The following is a 23,200-nucleotide window of genomic DNA, read 5'->3' on the forward strand; positions in this document are numbered from 1 at the left end:
GACTGCGCTTTGCAAATGTGTAAATTCATTGCTTATGAAGGACTTTTCAATCCTGGGCGTATATGTAAAGATTTGCTTATTACAAGTAAGGGGTCCTGATGTGTGTTATTTTAGTTATTGAATAATTGGGGGTGTCTTAATCTTCAAGGTAAAAACACAGCCAGCTTTTAAATATACTGTACAAACGATATTAGTGCTCAAGAAAATGAACTTTTGTGCCGGTAAAACATTTTATATTCGAGAGTGATGGTTTTGTGGGATAATCTGACAAAAAGTGTTATTAGTTGTGTATAACGGTTGATAGTGAATTAATACCTGTGCGGACATCCCAACCGTTTGACATTAATATCGTTAGATTTAATCGCGAGAAACAATCTGCGGGATTTCAAATAGCGTGCTGTTCAAAACCGGAAGTGGCAATTTTTTTTGACAGAACGGAAAAATTAAAGCCTTCTGAAACGGAAATCTAAATCAATCGTTGGAGCATTGTGTCCACGGACAACGACTTGGGTTCACTTCAAAATAAAACGGCCACAGACAAATAGTAGTCCCATGTTAAGATTGATTTTGATGTTAAAATTTGAAGAAGCGGTAAATATTTGTTTATCATCAGGTGTATTAGAGGGAGAAGCGGCAGTCCAATGTGTAAGGTGAGTATGCTTTTGAACCAGCAGGGTATAATATTCCTTGTACAAGGAACACTTGTAATACTGCACGAGCATAAATATATTTTGCTATTATAGTTAAATGATAGATTCAGCATTCTTTTGGTATCAATAAAATTGATTTTGAAAACGTGACATTAGCAGTTCCCTAAAAAACGAAACACTAAAATAAATCTTACGGGAATAAAAACAATACATTTCATTAATGTTTTTCATGTAGTTACTTCTCATTTGTCCCGGGGGTCGTAGTCTAGTAACACAGTTGAACAGGGTCAATTACGATTTAAGTTATTTTTACAGAAATTTGATCTTTTGCATCTTAACTTGTAACGTGAATGCCCCATTCAATCGCCCAGATATTATTCAAATGTCTACTTCGAGTGGTCTTCGTAAATTTTCAAAAAGTGGAAACTCTTCCCCCACTCCGATATCCTTAGTTAGGAAATATAGCTTCAGATGCAATTGGTAAGCCTTTAAGCACAAAGGCGAAACAATCTGCGTATGTCAGGAGCATTTATGGTGTTTATTTTCATGACGCCCGAGTGTGGCGCAGGCCGTTCCCAAAATTCCAACAGCACATGAAGTAATCGTCTCGGTAGCTAAATGTGATTGACATTTGCCTGCTGCGACTGTGTAGCTTAGTGCCTCCAGACCAGGACCAAATGTTTCAGGCTCAGCTACTCGAAAGAAGCAAAAGAAGAAACTGTCTTTAAGAAAGTCTTATTGTGGTTTTAATCAACATGGCAGTCGGTTTCTAAAGCAACCACGAAGCTACGCTGCTGTTAATTGCATCGTACTGTCTAAACAGCGCTAGCAAGCCAAGCGAGCTGCCCTGTGCATGGACCACAGTTCACTCATCAACACAGGCAAGCACTTTTGATATTATTCCAATAAAACTACCCGCAACGAACAATTCCTTCGATTAACTCGTGGTGCACATCAATAAACTAACTGTTAATACGTCCCCAGGAGCGCTTGTCATGCGCAAGCTAACAACTTGGCCTAGAAGAAGTAAACGCATTGCCATCAGATTTTTTTAAATGGCAAATAAAAACCTTTTTGGACGATAAGGCTCAGATGCTATGGAAGTATGCAAATGCAGTGACTCAAGAGGGACGCTTTTAGAGGAAGATGTTTTACTAAAGATGGATTCATTTATTAATGTTAGGGATTAATTCAAATGAGAAGTAAGCGTGGTGCCAAAATCAGTCACAAGTTGTTTTTTTCCGAGCCCTAATTTTTAATTGTAGTGTTCAGGTTGGTATTGTAGTGCTACCCAAAACTACGTATCATCTGTACTATGCTAATTACTACACCAGTTTGTAAAAAATTAGGAATTATACATTAATTATGAAAACTACAATAATCGAAAACAAAATCAGCAATGCTCATTTTTCATAGTCCATGTCGAGTGTACCTTGGTTATTTATGGTGCATCGGTGCCATCTGTTGGACTTTTGCAGTAACAGCAGGATTGGTATGTGGTCTAACTTAGTTTAAGATACACGTTCGACGTAAAAATAAAATGCGCTCTTGAATGCGACTACAAAAAAATTGTATTCTGAAATATGAAATCCAATGTTTGGCAGCTTTGGAGATCTGCAGGTTCAAGGGCGTTCTCCATTCGGGCCCCGGTACTGTGGAATACTTTCCCATTGAGATTGATCTACAGGCTCAGTGGAACTGTTTAAATGTAGGCCTAAAACACCCTTCTATAGCTTACGAATGACCTATATTTCACGTCGACAAATTGGTGTATTATTTGTAATTGCTACATCCGTTGCTGCCTGGTCATCCTGGAAGGGGGATTACCTCATGTGCAGTCCGTTCTCGACGTTTCATTTTCCTCTTTGAGGTTTTTGACTTTTTCCTTGCACTCATGTAGGTTTTCCGATCAGAGGAAGGTGTAGTCTGCAGTTGGCAATAATCTGTGGTCTGTGCAGCCCTTTGAGTCTCCTTGTGATAAAGGGCTGTACAAATAAACATGACTTTGCTTGAATTTGCGGACTAAGTATTAAGACATGCACTGATTAATTAAAAATGGTATTTTCCCCCATTATTCTTCACTATTGCCCATATTGTACAAAGATTATTATTAATCATACAAAGAACTGTAAGGATTAAGGATGATTTTAAATTGATTACTTTGCAACACACGTTTAAAATAGTTTGATCTATGTTTTATTTTCAAGCAATCCAAGGAGGTTGTATTTTTTAAACAATCATATTAATACGACTAACCGCAAAACTCATTTCTTCATACGATCACTTTTTAAAGTCGAAATGTTGGTGTGTGTTTTTGCACAATCTATTTTCATGTGCTAAATAAACACAATCTTTCCCCAGACTATACACACAAAAAAAACATGCTTGTTTAAAACCAGAAGTGGCAAATGCTTACTAAAACAGAAATCTAATTGTTGGGGCGGTTTATTCATCTGGCCACCAGGCTGTACATGCCCAAGGCACACCGCAGGAAATGGTACCCCTACGACCCTAGTGGTTATTGGATCCAACCAACTAAGATTAAATACTAGTCTTGAGTCAATTTTTTTTAGTTTGAATTAAAAAAAAAACTTGTTTTAAGGAAAAAACAAAGATAGGCATTTTCAAGGGGGAGAAAAGCAGTAGTCTAACGCCGTGTTTTTCAACCTTTTTTGAGCCGCGGCAAGTTTTTAACATTGGAAAAATTTTGCGGCACACAACTGACCAAAAATGTTATAAAATGACACTAAACAGTATGTGTAATTACAATATAATTTATAATACCCCCAGTTTTTACAGCACAGACACTTGACAATAACATAATATTTGCAGAAAATGATTCATAAATGTTTTATAAAATTTTAAAAAGTGACATTGGATAATTTCTCTCGGCATACCTGACGATCTCTCACGGCACACTAGTGTGTCGCGGCACAGTGGTTGAAAATGAAATGAAATGATCTGCATTTATATAGCGCTTTTCAAGTCAATGACTTCCCAAAGCGCTTTACATTGTGCTTCACATTTCCCAATAGCGGCCGTGATCTCTGCAGCCATGTAAGGCGCTAACCTGCTTATTGGGGTAATTGGGGGTTCAATGTCTTACCCAAGGACACTTCGACATGTAACACGGACAAGCCGGGATTCGAACTGGGATCCCTTAATCCTAAAACGATCGCTCTACCTCCTTAGCTACTGCCGCCCCCAAAAACACTGGTCGCATAAAACAGTAGAGCGTGTGAGTATGTTTATGTCTGTGTTTGGTCTTATATTCTTTATTTTTTATTTTTCTAACTGTATCTATAATCAAAGGCAAGTCAAGTCACATTTATTTTTATAGCCCTTAATCACAAAATATCTCAGAGGACTGCAAGGGTTACAATTACACAATCCCCTCATCTGAAACCGGCATGCGGGGAATGGAAAACTCTAAAACCTCAGAATGAGGAAAATAAGAAACTTTTAGAAGGGGCCACTCAAGATGTAATCCCCCTTCCAGGATGACCAGGGTGCAATAGATTTAGCAATGGGTATCAATACACAAAACATTATAAACATTAAAAAAACAAAACAACCCAAACCTGGTGATATGTAAAAAATATGTCTAGAAAGCCTAACATTTTTTTTCTATCTCTAAGTGCTAGAAGGGGCTGTGAGCAATCTATTTAAAAACATTTAATCGTACAAATGAAATTGAAAATGATTGCACACTATAGTCCCAGGGCAGTCCCAATTTTGTTACCATTGTTTTAGTAGACCTAAAAAAACTACAGTTGTACTGCAATTTGGCCTGATTGTTATGCGCAAAGCACCCTAAAGAACAAAGGATTTCCGAAGAAAAAAATGGTGGCACGGGCCATTTTTAGCACAGCAATTTAGTTAGTATTCGTTGAGGGAAGACACAAAAATCCTCCTGCTTATATCTTCCTCTAAGGTGGTCTATTTTGGTCGTTGATGTTGAGAGATGACAGCATCAATGTTGCTCAGGCTTCAAAATTAATCAATCACGGCTCTGTACAACATATGGAATCTTTTGGTTTGACCTTCACTTCAAAAGTCAAATGTCTGATGTCAGTGCTTGTATGTTTTCTTTTATTTTCAGGCCTCTTATCAGTTTTTTTCTATCGAGAAACTTGACATGGGAAGTAAAATGTCTGAGGGGGAGGACAAATGATGATTACTCGGTCTCTGAGTTAACAGCTGTGACGTCACATCCTTGTTTTTCTTTTAATCCATCGACAGACCGCAAAGAGGCAACTAGTTTGTAAGGCTAATGTACTTCCATTCTAGTGTCTTATTCATCATTCACTCCATTTTCTATTCTTATCATTTTCAGGATTATGGCTACATCTCCCTGTGATTTAAAAAGTGGACGACAGTGGAATGAAAAAGTATCTGAACTTTTTGCCATTTTTCACATTTCTGTGTAAGACGACCATCATTGTTAAACCGATCTTTATCAAAAGCACACATAAAGAAAAAACATTGTGTTTTAACCCAAGACACGCAAGCATTTATAGGTTTCCGTGTTTAACTTAAGACAGCAGACAAAAATATGACATAAAAGGGACGAATAAGTAACTGAACCCATTTGGCAGCAATAACTTCAACCCGACGCTTCCTGAGACTCGATGCTTTTTATTAATTACTGTCACGCCCACCCTCAGAAGAGGACATCCTCTCGCGCTTCCAAGAACCCCACCACACCCACCACCCATGTATAATTTGTCTGTAAAATTGATTTAAATCACCTTTGCATGATATTGTATCCATATTAAAGTATAGGAGAATATGGCCATATTCGTCAAAATGGATGTAGGTTTGGGTATGGTGTTGGTGAGGGCCAAATCATAACAGAGCAAAAAAGTTTCCTGTGAAATAGAGGAAAGGCACTGCCAATACATTTCCCCTATCCGTCAGCGCTTCAGCACAGAACGTGATTTGACCTTTTTGCTCTGCCTAGATTAAGCTATCTTGTTTTTTTTCTGAAGGGATCACATAAAATAAAATAATCATTGCTTGATATTCCTTGTAACTCTTCACCTACGTCCATGGAAAATCTTTGCTGCCTTTTTCAGCATGCTGAAAAAAACCTATCAGCGTGATTAGGGTTCAATGTAATTTAGTGACTGCTTAATTCATTTGGCTTCATGCTGTCCGCTGCCAACATTTTTAACATAGCATGCACGCCGGTCTTTGCTCGTCTCTTGCCGTGGAGCCCACGTGGTCACAGTGAAGCTAAATGCTACATCTGCTTACTAAAACGTCTTTGTGTTAGTTTTCCGGAGGAGACTTTTTGTATCTCATTGTCAAACATTTTCTCATGAGGTCACTTGAGGGTCTATTTAATTTTATGTCTACACTATGCACTGCGTGGAGGCAAAATGTAAACAAGACACTTTGCTATTGAGAACGCCACTTATCAGTAGTGTAGTGGAGGTGCAATTGCTCCTAATTCTAGTAAAGTTTAAAAAAAAAAGATAATTCCAAAGTCAAACGGGCCACGACCCACTTGAAAGAGTCTCAAACAACCCCCCCACAAGCTTATTCTCTTTCTCTGATACTGATTTCAAACTACTCTTAAAAACACTACAGAGGGGACATGCATTTTGCTAGCATTTCCTACCCCCACACACGTATGAATGCATAATTTGCTCATGTATTAATTTAGCAATTTCGACCCAAAAATTTCTGGAATGCGCTGGATAGATTTCCTTGTGACCTGAGAATGTCCAGGCATTGCGCAACTGTGCACGCTCACAACTTCAAGGGAGTTTTGTTCAGCATTTATAAATGTATAAAATAGGCATAACAAAAAATAATAAAGTTTTATCTTTTTGTAGGCTGAAAATGAGCATCAACTTACAATGGAGTGCCATGTCCAATCTCGTTCCATACAATGTTTCACAACTTTGATATCAATGACAATAATTACAAATCAATTCAACTTCTTCTACACGGGAAAATAACAATTTCATCTTTTATGAGGAAACTAGCTTCTTCAATTTCGAACAATAGCGTCGTCGTTTTTCACATAACGTTAGCATCATTATCTCCTATCCAAAAATATAAGCGATGTTGTCTTCTGTGTCAAGAGGGAGCAATATTCTAAAATTTTGAAGTGATTTACAGTCTGATACAGTTATATCTACATTAAATAATAATTGTGTATTTGCTTTGTATGAGTACTGAAAAAATTTAATAGTAGTTAGCTTTTTATTTTATTAACTTAATAACACTACTGAAAGTTTATATTTTTTGGACTGAATTAAGGGAAATTATAAGGGTGATTTATCCAATATTTCTGCCTTCTCTAGGTGCATAAAGATACAGAAAGCAGTGAAGACAGCCAGGATTCTTGTGAAGAGGAAATAGAAATGAGAAATCAATCTGAACCTCTGTCTACAGCTTCCTCATCGGAGACCGTAAAATCCGAAGGAACTGTTGCTGTCAACTCGCAACCAAATGTCGCTTTACAGTTGGAGATGGATACAAAGGGTCAAATGGCACCTACAAGTATGTATCATTTGACAACAGAGAATCATGTGGCTGAGCAAGTGAAATGTGGTAGTGTTAGAAGTATAAAACCTTCAGTGCTTAAGGAGAAAATGTGTACTACTACTGACAGACATGTGGATGAGCAACATGAAGAAATTGCCAATGCGATACAAGTGCCAACTTCCTGCGAAAGCCACAACGTCGAGACTGTTTCCAACGAAGTCCAAAATTTCTTGAACAAAATGGCCAGTAATGAGCCCTCTGTACAAGTCAGAAATAACAAACCTGGAGATGACCTACCTAAAAGAAAAAGAGTAAGGCCAACAAAAATGGAAATGGCGGTTACTGATGTTGTTTGTGGAGCCCCTTTTGCCAATCTTGCCACTCCATCACAAAAACTATCAAGTCAACTAGAATGCCAACTCATGACACCAAAGGAAAACTCCTGCTGTGATGTTACAGTTGCTGCAAAAGAAATTGAAGTGTCTCTTACTCCTCGTAATGGCACAAAACTTCAAACTCATGAAAACTTGGACTTTCAACCTGATTCCCAAATTTCTGCTAAAGTTTTCAAACCAGATTTCCCTCAGGAAGCTACGTCTCAGCTCACCACAGACACAACCTCTCAAAATCTTGCAAAGATGCGCCAACTGCACGTTTTGGATGGAAAGAACCAGCAAATGACTGTAAACGTAATGTCTGGACAATTGTCCCCAAGGCCCGGGGGCTGTATTGGAGAGAAGCAAGAGGAGATGGATGGTGAACAGCTTCAGGTGAATATTTGTGGGAATAAAGAAGTCTTATCCCATCTGTCACTTTCCCGAGAGACAATTGAGCCAAGGGACAGTGACCTGCAGGGTAATGACAACATTGGTCACCTTTCACCACATTTTTTAAAACTGCAAAAACCGAAAAGAACAGAGGGTGTCGTGGCTCAACTGACCTTTGACAACATCAGCTTTGATAATAGTTCTCGCAAAGTACAATTAGGTAATGATACAACTACTAAGGAGTTAGACTGTCAAAGCGAATTCAACAATTCAAAAAATGCAATTTCTCTTCAGATGGTAAAGTCAAAAAACAATAAAATTGAACCGTGTCCTAAAAAACATTTCAAACAAGGTGAGAGATCGTCTGACATCAAATTTGTAAACATGGACGCAACAGTAGATCATTCAGATCTCTCGCTCAAATCCTACAATTCTAGCTCTTCTCAGCAGGGCGCAAGACCGCTAACAATTTTAAGACGAAGAAAAGGCCGTAAGAGACGGAGTAAAATAACTGTTTTGGTGAGTAATGATGATCAAAGTAAAACCCGACAAAAAACGGTCTGTGGTGATCCAAATTCCGAGGTGAACAAAAACCTCATATACATCAAGGAAGGGTCTAGAACCCTCCTTAAATGTGGTATCTGCAGCCGCACATATAAATTTATGTCTCAGTACCTCATACATCAACGCAGTCATTCAGGTGATGGTCCCTTTGAATGTTCTGAATGTAAAAAAGTTTTCAACAAGAAAAAATACTTGAAAATCCATTTTAGGACACATCTAAAGATGACAGAAATTGAAAAAAAGCCAAACTGCAAACTTTTCTCAGATGACAATATTTTGAACCTCAAGAAAATAGATCCTAAAGGACCAAATCACAAAGTTTTGAAATTAAGACAAGAGGATATTCCGGAAGACTTGGTCACCGAAGGGAGTGAAAGCAAAGTATGCCAGTACTGCGGGAAGTCATTCAGATTTCAATCCGCCCTCATAAGACATGAGCGTATCCACACCAAGGAAAAGCCTTACGATTGTAATATTTGCGGCAGATTCTTTGGCCAGTTGTATTTTCTTCGTGTGCATGAGTTAACGCATTGGTCGGTAAAGCGCTACAATTGTACAGACTGTAAAAAGTCCTTTGTCCACTATAGCAATGCAAGAAATCACTCTTGTAGAACACTAGGAAACAGCCCCCAAACACAGCCCGGTAATCGTGAAGCAAAGCATTCACTGACGTACACATGCCACATCTGCAAGAACGTCTTGGACAGCCTACCAAAGTTCAACAAGCACCTGGTTGGTCACATTGGTGCAAAGCTCTATCGCTGTGTAGTTTGCAACAAACTGTTCAGTATGATGTCCGAATTCAACGGCCATTTACGTATGTGCCAAATGGAAAGACCGATTGCCTTTGAGCGAGTGGAAGCAGGAAAGAGAATGTCAGTTGTTGAGTACAAATTGCCTTCGCACAAGTTGTCAACAGAACAGAGTATGAGCTCCCTTTCCACTAAAGGCAAATACAAAACCGACAAAAGCAAGTGCGAGAATTCAAACTCAAAACTTTTTGAACCGTCGGGTATGCGAGCCCATGTGTGTTCACATTTGGTGTCAAAATTGAACCAACTAGACAACAGATCGGACCCCAGGCATTATTTATGCCCCAATTGTGGTCGCTTGTTCAGGCACATGGGCAGACTACGGGCCCATATGCTTACTCATGCGCCACATCAACAATACACCTGCTCCTGTTGCGGGAAAACGCTTAAAAGCTGGACCGAATTGTGGCGTCATCAAAGAGTTCATCGACACCGCCGAGGCCGCTTCTCATGTGCATCATGCGGGAAAGGATTCCGTTTTGTTGAGTCCTACCAAAAACATGTGAAAGAGCACCCGGGTTTTTGCTGGATTAAGACAAAGCCCAGGACTGTTCACCGGCCTTATAATTGTGAACACTGCTTCAGTCGTTTTAGAACTCTTGATCTCTTGTTCAATCACCAACTTTGCCATTTCTCAGCACGGATCACGCGTCTAGACCCTGTTTTAGATGATGCCGTGAACGATGCTTTTTCACATCCACCCAGCATGTTAAACCTTTCTACCAACCACCAATCACAAGCATTGGGTTTTAAATCAAGTATCAAAACCTTTGGGTCCTCTACACCAATCGGCAATGTTGTTCAGAGTTCCCAAAACCAAGCCTTGAATCCCGAGGACTGGACCACATTTAATGCGTCTGACAAAAATCTGGATTTTGGTTTTGATAACGTTCCACCAAGTCCCAGAAACACACATATATGCAAGACGGTACCGGGTAGGCCCAGGAAAGACCAAATGGTGCTAAAAAAGCAAAATACTCTTTCTAAAACTGTAAAGAAAACATCATTCCCAAACAAAAGCACTTCACAAGGCTTTACCTGTGCTATGTGTGGTGATGAATATCCTGACCTGTCAGATCTTTATCACCATTACTTGCTGCATGCACAATGTCAACTGTAATAGGCCAATATTGTCACAAAAGAAATCGTACATATTGTTTTTATCCAATTTGCGTGTTTTTTGTATTTTGTTAATGTATAAATTACATAAACGACCCTCAAATGTATTAAACAGTGTAGTCTTCCAGTCCTAATCGTCAATCTAATTAAAAAGGCACTTAATCTTTTCACTCTGTACTTGTTTGTGTTTTGTGTCACTTGTTTTCAACTTTCATCTGAATATAAAGTATTTTCAAGCTCTAAAATACAGCAAAGTAATCCCCCCAAAAATAACTGAAATGCATTTTAATAGTTTTCACATGCTGCAGGTGTTAGAATTAACAACTTGTCTCCGGCTGACCATAAGTGAAGCTGGTAAAATCTTTGGGCCTATGTTTTTTGTTCAAAAAAAGTTGGCAACCGTTAAACAGCCTGTAGCTGGGACACTGATGGACATTCTCAGAGTTGTGTTGTTACCACTTTTCTGATATCTTGGTTGTGTGCTTAGCGTGTTGTCCTGCTAAAAGATGAACCATTACCCCAGTCTGAGGCGAGAGCTTTCAAGAATGTTTTTATCCAGAATGTGTCTATTCATTGCTGCAATCATCTTTCATTCCATCCTGACTAGTCTCTAACTTCCTGGGCCTGAAAAATGCCAAATCAAACTGCCACTGCCATGCTTTTACCGTGAGGATGATATTGTCCTGGTAAGTCACTGGGGCTTGTTTCCTCTAAACATGACACCTGGCAGTCACACCAGAGAAGTCAAGTCGGATTTATTCACAATTAATTACAGCGTCTCCAAGGGCTGCACAGGCCACAATTACAAGAGTAAAGAACTGAAATCGTCTTTAGTTTTCATCAATAACAACCAACTGAACATTGTTTGAATGTCTCACAGCCTAGCAACCCTAAGGAGTCCAGTTCATAGATGACACAGGAGCTTGAGTTTTATCATTTATTTACTTGAACCAGTTTGGTATACATTAAATGTGTTATGGAGAGACCGCTCTGAAATGCAATGTCTTTAGTTGGATGACATGGTGCTGCGAATCCAGGAGTTGTAGTTGCAGACCTTGGCATAGACACCAGGCTTGTTCCTTTGGGCACAACCGTAACCCCATGACACAACACCCTGAAGGTAGCCGTTGCAAACAACGGGGCCACCAGAGTCTCCCTACACGGATACATTTTAAAAGATTCTTGAGCATTGAGGAGATTGGTCATTGGAAGAATCGGATGGTTTTACTCATACCTGGCAGGAGTCCTTGCCTCCCTCCAAGAATCCGGCGCAGAACATGTTGGAGGTGATCTGTCCAGGGTAGGAGTTCCTGCAGCTGCTGTCGCTCAGGATGGGGGCATCCAGGCACCTCAGACGATCAGGGTAGTTGTCTGACGGTGAAGAAACAATACATGTGATGTGAGAGTCGACACCTGAAGTAAGAGTTTTTCAATGTCAGGGTTTTGCACCGACTTCCAGAGCCGCTCATGTTGCCCCATCCGGAGATCAGACAGCGGGTGCCGTAGCCGGCGCAGCTGGAGGGCAGGGACACGGTGCGCACGTAGCTGTTGAGGGTGGCGGGCCTGCTCAGCTTGATGAGCATGATGTCGTTGTCCAGGTTGCGGCTGCTGTATCTGGGATGTTTGATGACCTTGGCGGAGTTGATGAACTGCTCCGTGCCCTCGTTGACGGCGATGTTGTGCTCACCCAGACGCACCTGGATGCGGCTGAACAGAAACAAGTATTTCGGTTCATTTGAGTTTACAATGTTGCAGAAAACTCTTGCCGGCTTTGGAGACTTACGACTTGTAGCAGTGAGCAGCAGACACCACCCAGGTGCTGGAGATGAGGGAACCTCCGCAGAAGTGGTAGCCAGAGTTCAGAGAGACCTGGTAGGGCACAGAGTTCTTTCTGCACTCGTACCCTCCGACAATCTTGTCGTCCTCATCGTCGATGGGAGCGGCAACTGGTTGGATTTCAGAACAATATACCATTACTAAAACTGTTCTATCCCAGTTCAGGGTTGATCTATTTAAGGGGTATTACACCGTCAGTGGATTCTCCCAGCAAAACTGGAAAAGAAAATCCAAACCATGGAAAAGCTATAGGAATTTTTTAGGCATCGGCTACATAGCGGTGCGCATCACCATCAGGGGACACTTTGGACCCTACAAAGATCTATTGTCAGCTGTGCGCGGATGAAAACTGCAGTGGTATGGTCATGTTACAAAATCATGCTCCATGGCACAGTCCAAGGGGCAGGAAGAGGAGAAGACTGAAAAATAACTGGGCTGACAACGTAAAGCAATAGATGCTGCCAACTTTGATCCAAAAACAGGCCAGGAAACTTCAACAATAGAGAAAGCTGTCCAGAGTTGCGTCCTCATTGGTGCCTCATTGACCCAAGCAATTAAGGATCTGTGATCTCTGTCAGTGGAGGTGTAGGCAGGTCCATTACTTTTTGGTAGAAGCCCTTACACAATACTTACAGCTTTACCAATTAAGTGAATATTTATGTAATGAAATCACTTTGAAAATTTTACTAATAATTTTGTTAATTTACTTTTTTTTGCCTAATTTTAGACGATATACCTTATTTTGAATTATTTTTGAAGGAACCATTTCATGTTTTCATATATTTAGCTATTCATTCATTAAAATAAATAATATGAATATAAATACAAAATTACACGGAACATCAAGTCCTTAACAAAGAGCCTTTGTTTTGTCACAAAAGCAAAGGGGGGGATTTTTTAAGGGTTATTGTTCTATTTGCTTAATTATCCATTTTCCGTTATCGGTCAGTTGACGTAACATAATTGCTACAAAGTTTGTTTTTCAAAGAAAATCAAAGCCACAAGTGATGCAATACCTATGGTTTACGTATCCCTTAACCATTAGGGTTGCAGGGAGACCACTTCCTGTGGTGTGTCTTGGACAAGTACAGTCTGGTGGTGCCCATCCCTCCCCAGGCTTTTTTCTAGGTAGGGCAGGGGTGTCTTAACTCTTCTGAATGCGGGCCAGATTTGAACAAATGAAAATGTTTAAGGGCCGACTATTCAGCCTGGCAATCTTTCAACGGTCTTCAATAAATTCACCCTCTGTGAAAGGTTTGCAGTGCTTGGCGATCAGCGTTGTGACTGCTTAGCTTGCCTTTGTAGCATTTTCAATTGAGTAAGGTATTTGTGAACCGTGACGAAAAGGTATGTTGATATCAAGGATCTATACTTACAAGCCACTGCAAAGAGAGCTAGAAGAATGAAAGCCTTCATGGTGTGTCCTTTCTGAGCCTTGGTGGTAGCTGGGTTCAAATGCAAGTCCTTATAAAGCCCGCTGCCTGCCTGCTATCGCACACGGGTTTCCATTTTTGGCATAGGGTTATCTTTTGGACTTTTCGTGAGAACATACACCTGCAAAACAGCAGCCAAATTATTGACAATGTGCACATAAGTAGCAAATTGACATACACCAGGTAGCACCCATGAGCAACGAGTCTTGCCAAAGTTAGCTGTTTATGCAACAATATGGATATTCTTAATTCTTACTTTTTTCCACCTCTGGATTCGTCCAGATGTAATTGTCCTGAGTGGAGTGAAAAAATTGTGTTTCAAAATGTATACCCACTAATGTCTTGGATTTAAGATTTCCATTTTTACTGTTATAGAAACTGACATTTATAATTTGTGTATATTAATAGTTCGAAAACCTCTTCAAATTATAGCATTTTTGTTTTTTTATTCCAACCATTTAAGACGCTTTATTGTAAATCATCAGTTTCCTACCTGAATCCAACTTAATCAAAAATTCTATTTGCAGTAGGTACATTGATTTTATGATTGTTTTTGGGGTAGTGTAACAACATTTCTTCACTTACTAAAACATTGAAATAATGCAATCATTTTATCACCAACGCCTCTTTTGAAAATGACTGATAATACTTTGACAAAAGAAACTAGTCACTAGGTGTGAATGCGGAAAATATTTTCAATTTGAAAAGTGAGGGTTTAATCAGACCAGAAAAAAAGAATTCTAATTTGAAATATATCAATATATGTACAGTGTCTGAAACTCATGATAAAAAGTAACCGGACACCAGGGCAGACAACACTAAAAAGTTGCCTGCCCAGCCATAAAGTTGCCTGCCCCTTTTTTAACATCTTGAAACACAATAAGACTAATCAAAAAAAAAAACAATTGTTGCAAAGTATTAAGGATTGATAATCACAATATATAACAGAATAACACTTTAAAATTAAGTTTATTATAAATCTACTTATATATATATATATATATATATATATATATATATATATATATAGAGCATTCATTGCATGGACAGTGCATCCGGAAAGTATTCACAGCGCTTCACTTTTTCCACATTTTGTTATGTTACAGCCTCATTCCAAATTGTATTAATTTAAGCTCTTATCTCAAAATTCTACACAAAATACTCCATTATGACAATTTATTAAAAATAGAAAACTAAGAAATCACATTTACATAAGTATTCACAGCCTTTGCCATGAAGCTCAAAATTGAGCTCAGATGCATCTTTTTTCCACTGATCATCCTTGAGATCTTTCTACAGCTTAATTGGAGTCCACCTGTAGTAAATTCAGGTGATTGGACATGATTTGGAAAGGCACACACCTGTCTATATAAGGTCCCACAGTTGAGTGTGTATGTCAGAGCACAAACACCAAGCATGAAGTCAAAAGAACTGTCTGTAGACCTGCGAGACAGGATTGTCTTGAGGCACAAATCTGGGGAAGAATACAGAAAAAATTCTGCTGCTTTGAAGGTCCCAATGAGCACAGTGGCCTCCATTATTTGTGAATGGAAGACATTTGGAACCACCAGGACTCTTCCTAGAGCTGGCCGGCCTTCTAAACTGAGCGATCGGGGAAGAAGGGCCTTAGTCAGGGAGGTGACCAAGAACCCGATGGTCACTCTGTCAGAGCTCCAGGAACATGGAAGCCCGTCTGGAATTTGCCAAAAAGCACCTGAATGACTCTCAGACCATAAGAAACAAAATTCTCTGGTCTGATGAGACAAAGATTGAACTCTTTGGTGTGAATGTCAGGCGCCATGTTTGGAGGAAACCAGGCACCACTCATCACCAGGCCAATACCATCCCTACAGTGAAACGTGGTGGCAGCATCATCCTGTGGGGATGTTTTTCAGCAACAGGAACTGGCAGACTAGTCAGGATAGAAGGAAAAATGAATGCAGCAATATATAGAGATATCCCGGATGAAAACCTGCTCCAGAGCGCTCTTGACCTCAGGCTGGGGCGAAGGTTCATTTTTCAGCAGGACAACGACCCAAAGCACACAGCCAATATCTCAAAAGATTGGCTTCAGAACCACTCCGTGAATGTCCTGGAGTGGCCCAGCCAGAGTCCAGACTTGAATCCGATCGAACATCTCTGGAGAGATCGGAAAATGGCTGTGCACAAACGTCTCCCATCCAACCTGATTGAGCTTGAGACATATTGCAAAGAAGAATGGGCAAAACTTCCTAAAGATAGGTGTGCTAAACTTGTGGGATCATATTCAAAAAGACTTGAGGCTGTATTTGCTGCCAAAGGTGGATCAACAAAGTATTAAGCAAAGGATGTGAATACTTATGTAAATGTGATTTCTTAGTTTTCCATTTTTAATAAATTAAAATAAAGTAAAAAAAAATCATTTTCACATTGTCATGGAGTATTTTGTGTAGAATTTTGAGATAAGAGATTAAATTAATACAATTTAGAATGAGGCTGTAACATAACAAAATGTGGAAAAAGTGAAGCGCTGTGAATACTTTCCGGATGCACTGTATACGACATCGCTGTTTTCCGTCTGCCATCAGTATGTACCTGTATTCACTCATCTTCATTCGTGCAATGTTTGCGTTGCGTCGTCTGCTACAAGCCACGTGAACTCCTCTTTCCACGATGCTTTTGATGTTCGTTTACGTTTTATAGCGTCATCAATTTTGTTAGCTTCTTTTGAATCTTTCCTCTGGGGCTGAGGTTTTGGCTTGATTCCAGACAGACCAGAAAATTCTAGGGATAAAATTCAATGCGAATGGAGGAGGCGAGACCAACTGGGATGATGTGACAGGGAAAGTTAGGCAAAGACTTGTTTTTTTGGAGCCTAAGAAAACTGACAATAGAGGGGAAGGTCCTATTCCTCTAAGCGATCATCCTCCCATTACTTTTATCAATCAGTTTAGTTTTTATGCCCAAAAGAAACATGCTTTTACAACTGGACCGAGCCATCTTTCACTTTATCTGGGGCTCAAAGTGGGAAAGGATAAAGAGAGATACATTGAAAAAGAAAAAGGAAAAAGGGGGGGGGAAAGTGGTGCCTGATCTCTAGCTCTTCCTGGGGAGAAAATATGTCTCCCTCAACTTCCAAAACGCTGTTGGCCCACCCAACAACCCAAAAAGTCAAGCGATGACCCGGTTCTGGATGGGCTCGTACTTGTGGAAGCTAAAACTTGTACCAAAAAATCACTTGATACCATTGTCCTTTAACTTGCCACCAACACATCTTTTTATTCGGGACTTTTTAAAGAAATTTGATTTAGAAACACAAAAATGTAGATAGATAGATAGATAGATACTTTATTCATCCCCGTAGGGAAATTCACACTTCCAGCAGTCTACCCCGTTGTTTATTAACAGATGAACATGATGCCCTAGGGGTGCTTGTAGCGAAGTGGATGACGTCACGCCAGTCCAAAAATTCGACATCCCTGCGGCAGATGGAAAACTTTTCTTTGTGAAAATCCAGGGATACACCACCTCGTGTTAGCAAGTCCGCCTCCTCTCCGATTCCCCCCCGGCTTTGGTGTCTCTGTTTAGCGGCGTTGAAGCCAGATTGCTCCGGGTGGCTACACGTTAGCGTCCGGAAGGCTAAACGTGAGCCACGTTTCCGCAAAACACAGCAACTGCGCTCCCTGTGCGCTTCGATGTTTTACACCAGCACTCGATGATCTTATTTGGTCGTGAGTTCGCATTTACCATGATTACGGATGGTACCGAAGACTTATAACGCCGCTAGCCGCTTCGCTAGCTCCGGCTTTCCTTCCACGATGGGCCCCTTCATCACGCCGGCACGAGAATTTTTCAGGGCAAGGAGTTGAAATTCCTTGAATACAAAACCCATGTCCATAGGATAGAAGTAATCCATAGTGTAGTTGTCAAAACGGGAAGAAAAAACACCGAAGATAGGAGTAGACAATAAAACAATAGGGCAGCTGCTGGAAAAGGCGCTTTGATTGTCACACTTTACAAAACCACAGGGCCCTTATTGGTATTGTGCAGGAGCGAGCAACAGTGAGTCCTGTGCGGGGGCTTGCGTTTGGCGAGCCTACAACGTTCTGGAGCAATGTGAATCATCCTGCCCTCCCAAACAGACTACGGGACCTGTCATGGATGGTGGCTCATGAGGTTCTCTCAGTCAGAGTCGTCATGCACCACCGAGGAATGTCAGCGATTTCGACCTGCCCTCCACCTGGCTGTGGCGCCCAGGAGTCGGTGAGGCACCTTTTTTGGGAATGCAGCGCTGCCAAGGACCTGTGGGTAATAGCCGGCCACCTTGGAAAATTCCTGGACTTGCCAGCAGTGGAAGTCCCTGACGCACAGTAAGTGTTTTATGGGGTGAGTCGGTCGAAAAGGTCACAGAACGACTTTGCCAAGGACTGGCTCACTCTCGCCACCATCAAAGACGCCATCTGGACCTCCAGAAACCTGCTGGTAAGGAGGTGCAGGCAGATCCCCCCGTGGCTGTGCTCCGAATGGCTGCAGATAACATAAAATCTGCGAGCGGCAAGCATAGGACGCAGCCATAAAGAAGAGTCGCCTGCACCCACCCGGAGGAGGGAACTGGAGCTCCACTGTGGGGGTCCCGGCAGCAACGGCGTGGCTATTCGGGTGGTTGTGGAAAGTAGAAGCAAGAAGGGAGAGGACCCATCTGAGCATCCCGGGCAGAGGACTGGAGGATGCTGCTTGGGAGGGTGGGAAGAAATCCCACTTGAGAAGACAGAGCTATGCCCTTGCACAATAGTATTGCCCTTTACACATTGGTTAACTGCTGTTAAAAGTGTCAATAAAAATTGTTCAAACTTCATATTGTTAGAATATGATATAATGAAATTAAGAATGTGTTTAATTGTTGTTGAAAGTGTTGATAAAAATTGTTCAAACCAAAAACGTATTGTAGATATACACTTGAGATTATTGGCATGTGCCCTTTAGAATCATCTCATAATCCTACTGAGTCAAACAAAATCGTATAGTTCCCTATTCCACCTCAAATATTATTGATGTGTTTCAGAATTTTCAAGCAACACTTAACAACTTTTACTGTTTGTAAGTTACGACAGGAGTATATGGCCAAAAGTGACAGTGTTTTTCAGTTTTTCTGAACACATTCTTCCTTAAAATACGTCAAATCGACTTCAGAATGGAGAAACTGATGTATGCTGTATTGCAGCCTGTACATTTCCACTTTTTGGACACTTACAGTGGCTTGCGAAGCTATTTGGCCCCCTTGAACTTTGTGACCTTTTTCCACATTTCAAACTACAAACATGAAGATATAAAACTGTAATTTCTTGTGAAGCGTCAACAATAAGTGGGACATAATCATGAAGCGGAACACACTTTACTGGATAGTCAAGTCATGTTTATTTGTATAGCCCTTAATCACAAAGAGCCTCAAAGAGTCTCAAGGGTCTGCACAGATCAAAGACTATTGCAAACTACTGACTATTATGACACCATCCCCTCATCTAAAACCTACATGAGGGCAAATAATACACATATTATAAACATAAAATATAGGTTACTCATATGCTATAGAGTAGAAGTGTATTTTAAGCTTAGATTTAAACATTTCCACTGAGGTTGCAGATCGAATCTCAGTGGGCAGAGCATTCCACAGCACCGGGGCCCGGATGGAGAACGCTCTCAAACTTGCGGATCTCTTCTTGGCTCTTGGGATCACTAGTAGACCAGTGTTTTCAAGGCGAAGGCTCCGGGCCGGAACATAGGGGATAAAGTAAATCTGAAAGATATGAGGGAGCAATTCCATGCATGATTTTGTACAATACCAACAGAACCTTAAAATCACATCTTAAGCTAACAGGGAGCCAATGCAGGTTAGCTCAAATCGGGGTAATGTGATCAAACTTTCTTGTCTTGGTTAAAAGCCTCGCTGCAGCATTTTGTACCAGCTAAAGGCTCTTGATTTTGGACTTCGGGAGACCGGAGTGTAGTGCATTACAGTAATCAAAACAGGAAGTAACAAACGCATGAGGTATAATCTCCGCATCTGACTGAGACAGCATAGGACGAATTTTAGCAATGTTGCGAAGATGGAAGAATGCTGCTCCAGTAATATTCTTCACATACATGTATGTTTGAAGGGACAGCTCTGGGTCAAATATGACATCTAAAATTTTGACTGAGTCACTCTGGGGGATATTACATTCGTAAATGTTCAGAGCCGTTTTTGAGAACAAGTCACGTTATTTAGATGGACCAATAACTAGAATTTCAGTCTTTTCAGAGTTAAGGCGCAAGAAATTGACATCCATTCTTTTATCTCAGTGAGGCAGGCTTCCAAATTTCCACAGTTTTGTGTGGCAGATTCCTCCATCGTAAGATATAGTTGAGTGTCATCTGCATAGCAATGAAAACTGATATTATACTTGCGAATAATATCACCTAATGGAAGCATGTAAATGCTGAAAAGAAGGGGCCCAAGTACGGAATACTGCGGAACACCACAGGTAACACTAAAGGGCTCTGATGTCATTTCACCATATTTAACACAGTGCGTCCTATCTGAGAGGTAGGATCTGAACCATAAGAGGACGGTTCCTGAGAGACCAATCCATTTTTCCGACCGTTCTAGTAAGATATTATGGTCTACAGTGTCAAAAGCAGCACTAAAGTCCAGCAGCAGCAAGAGTGATGTAGCGCCGGAGTCCATTGCCAATAGAAGATCATTGGTTACCTTAATCAGTGCTGTCTCAGTACAGTGGTTAGCCCTGAATCCTGATTGCATTGATTCAAAAAGATTGTTCTCGGATATAAAATCATTCAGCTGCTGTGCCAGAACTTTTTCAAGTACCGTATTTTCCGCACTATAAGGCAGACTGGGCTACAGGGCGCACCCTCAAAAAATTGTTTTTGGTCCTTTATTTTCAATACATAAGGCGCACCGGATTATAAGGCACTACAATGGGAACGTCGACAAAACAGTCCGATAGTTCAGTCAAACTTATTACCCCCTTAACATTCCGAAAGCTTGCAAAGACGCAAAGACGTGTCGCAGACATGTACGGAAACAGTGTCTGTACGATGTCACCAATCACTCAAATGCATCGTTCCAAATATCATTCGGAAGGTTAAAGTCTTGGGATTCAAGAAATGCCAAACATTTCTTAGTTTCCATTTTATTTTTTGCTGGCAACTGTGTGGACAGCAAAGTAAGAATTCTATTGTGCAGGGAAACAGGGTTCTTTACTGTGCATATGACAATAAACACTTTGAATTGAATTTAGTTTAAAAATAGACTCATCACAGAAACATCAAGATCGTTCTAAAACAAGATACCGGGAAAATATAAAGCCGCATAGCTCACCTAAGTTCTCTTGCAGCCATCACGTTCAATAATAATACGTTACCATGGTCTTCTTACAACCGTGAGTGTAGTAAATCCAGGAGAGTAAAATATTTACAAATACAGAATAATAAAAAATATTTTCTCTCTGCCGTAGTGCAACCCAACGTGTGATTCACATTCATCTTTTTCAGCCAATTGCAGGCTTTGTTTCGCCCCTTTAGCCTACGCGAGCCTGTAAATTATAAAAAGGATCCGCCCCCTTTACCTGCGAATAACTTATAGTGACTGATTCAAATGATGATTGACACATTGGTTAGGAAATGAAACGCCGGTATATAAATCCCAGCATACACCGCGGACTACTTCGCCTTCGGGGGAAAATCTAGTCAGCGGCTGCTTACCTTAGTTGCAAGACTTTGCGACTTAATATTGATCCATATATAAGGCGCACTGGTTTAAAAGGCGCATGGTCAGCTTTTGAAATAAAAATAAAGGCTTTTAGGTGCGCCTTATAGTGCGGAAAATACGGTACTTTAGAAAGAAACGGTAGGTTTGACACAAATCTATAATTACATTAGCTTTCTGGATCAAGGTTGGGTCGTTTCAGTGTAGGTTTAAAAACTGCGGACTTAAAAGCCGCTGGAACTACACCTGAGGGGAGTGATATGTTCATAATATTTGGAACAGAAGGTCCAAGGATCCCAAAAATACCTGTAATCAGCGAACCTGGAAGCAGGTCAAACAGGGAAGTAGTCGGTTTGGCCGTATTCACCACCTGTTTAAGATTATCGAATGACAGATCACTAAATCGGGAAAAAATCCCTGGACAGCCACCAAGTCACGCGTCTCTAGATTTCATACCTTTAATAAGTGATGTATTAACACTGTCTTTAGAATTTTCTTCCCGTATGCGTTGAATTAGGTTAAATTTAACGAGTTGTAAATACACATTTCATCAACAGTTCTAATTTATACATTCGAAGTTGAAAAGTTATTTGACATTTCAAAAAAACTTGTTATTTGCATTTCATGGGGAGGTTTACATACCTGTCAACCTGTACGGTTTTGCCGTACAAAGTACCTTTTTTATGCATTTTAAGATGAGTACGACGTACAAGGAAATCTGTTCAGAAAAACGCAAATTTGTCAATCGCATGTGTCTGCCACCTGGGGATTTCCCATCATGCATCATTCCGAAAAAAAAATATATGGTGGATTATTTTTTTTTTGTACGGGCATGGAGCCGTGGAGGTTGACAGGTATGGCTTTACACCGCTCCTAGTAATTCATCATTTTTCAAATATTTATTTTTGGCTGTGTAGTCAAAATTGCCATCCAGGGTAGTCCTAATTAGGACTGTAACCACTGCTTTCACTGATGTAACTCAATTATTTATAATCAGTAACTCTTCAAATTCTATTTTCCACATTTTTATTTTGTTAAAACAATAGCATTTTTCTCATTTTACCAAGCAGGTAACATTTTATTTGATTTTTTTCTTGTATTATTTAGCATCTTCTATTGGTAAAACATATTCATTAAAAACAATTATTTGAATCATGAACTCATTTAAAAGAGCATTTTTCAAATAGGTCAAGAAATTTGTACTTGTTTTTTATTACATGAGACTCATCTAGAAGAAGTTGACATCAATGTACATCATCTCGTTTCTAACGGTACCTGAAACAAAACAAAACATTTTTTCTTCCTTCTTTTTAAATGCTTTGCTTCTTTGTACTTTTCTCTTTTTCTTTTTTTTCCTGTTTGAGCTTTCCTTTTCCATTTTCCTGTTTTCCTTTCTTATATATTTTTTTCATTTTTCTCTCATTCGTATTGTTTTTTCCCTTTCTCTTTCTTTTTTGGGCTTTCTGTTTTTTTTCTTGCTTTTTTTTTCCTTTTTCTTTCTTAAATAATTTTTTGTCTCTTTTTCCTCTTTATTTCTTTGCTCCCCATTTCTTTTAGTCTCTTTTTAAAATAAAGAAATGCTGTGGTTTGGTCACTTTGAGTCTCTGTCATTTGTATTTTTTCTTGTTCTTTGTGGCACTCATTTTCAGTTGCACTGCACTATACAGTGACATCTAATGTTAACATATTACACACTGAGTTTTTACATCCATATCATTTTCCATCTATCTTTCAGCACAATGGCCAACACGTTAAAAAAGAAGGGAAATTCAAG

At 40.0% G+C, this 23,200-nt stretch overlaps 2 protein-coding genes across 5 annotated transcripts; one reads left to right on the forward strand and one right to left on the reverse strand.

Moving 5' to 3' along the window:
* Positions 1–521: 521 nt before the first annotated feature.
* LOC148371958 (uncharacterized) lies at positions 522–10,590 on the forward strand. 4 transcript variants are annotated; one of them, XM_088326588.1, is made up of 4 exons: positions 522–650; positions 4,753–4,903; positions 4,987–5,041; positions 6,968–10,590. In XM_088326588.1, the coding sequence occupies exons 3-4, from the start codon at positions 4,991–4,993 to the stop codon at positions 10,412–10,414; spliced, it is 3,498 nt and encodes a 1,165-aa protein (XP_088182714.1). In that variant the 5' UTR covers positions 522–650; positions 4,753–4,903; positions 4,987–4,990; the 3' UTR covers positions 10,415–10,590. The 4 variants fall into 4 exon arrangements, with proteins under 4 accessions (XP_088182714.1, XP_088182715.1, XP_088182713.1 ...); XM_088326589.1 differs by lacking the exon at positions 522–650 and adding an exon at positions 1,249–1,531 and having other exon boundaries at positions 4,987–5,076; XM_088326587.1 differs by lacking the exon at positions 522–650 and adding an exon at positions 1,249–1,531.
* A 746-nt stretch (positions 10,591–11,336) lies between these two features.
* Positions 11,337–13,732, reverse strand: LOC148371959 (trypsin-3). Its single transcript, XM_088326591.1, has 5 exons — positions 13,626–13,732; positions 12,197–12,359; positions 11,867–12,120; positions 11,648–11,784; positions 11,337–11,569 (listed from the first exon to the last, which is right to left on the reverse strand). The coding sequence occupies exons 1-5, from the start codon at positions 13,663–13,665 to the stop codon at positions 11,420–11,422; spliced, it is 744 nt and encodes a 247-aa protein (XP_088182717.1). The 5' UTR covers positions 13,666–13,732; the 3' UTR covers positions 11,337–11,419.
* Between the last annotated feature and the right edge of the window lie 9,468 nt (positions 13,733–23,200).

This window comes from Urocampus carinirostris, chromosome 2 (genome assembly GCF_059441175.1).
Source record: "Urocampus carinirostris isolate Australia breed hairy pipefish chromosome 2, RoL_Ucar_1.0, whole genome shotgun sequence".
In the NCBI taxonomy this organism is placed as follows: Eukaryota; Metazoa; Chordata; class Actinopteri; order Syngnathiformes; family Syngnathidae; genus Urocampus; species Urocampus carinirostris.

What these genes read in the sequence shown, in the direction of transcription:
- LOC148371958 (XM_088326588.1), top strand. Translation starts at nt 4,991, where the DNA reads ATGGCTACATCTCCCTGTGATTTAAAAAGTGGACGACAGTGGAATGAA. An exon ending in GACGACAGTGGAATGAAAAA is followed by an intron (nt 5,042 to 6,967) that starts GTATCTGAACTT and finishes TGCCTTCTCTAG; the next exon opens with GTGCATAAAGATACAGAAAG.
- LOC148371959 (XM_088326591.1), bottom strand. Translation starts at nt 13,665, where the DNA reads ATGAAGGCTTTCATTCTTCTAGCTCTCTTTGCAGTGGCTT. An exon ending in AGCTCTCTTTGCAGTGGCTT is followed by an intron (nt 12,360 to 13,625) that starts GTAAGTATAGAT and finishes AAATCCAACCAG; the next exon opens with TTGCCGCTCCCATCGACGAT. An exon ending in GCTGCTCACTGCTACAAGTC is followed by an intron (nt 12,121 to 12,196) that starts GTAAGTCTCCAA and finishes GTTTCTGTTCAG; the next exon opens with CCGCATCCAGGTGCGTCTGG.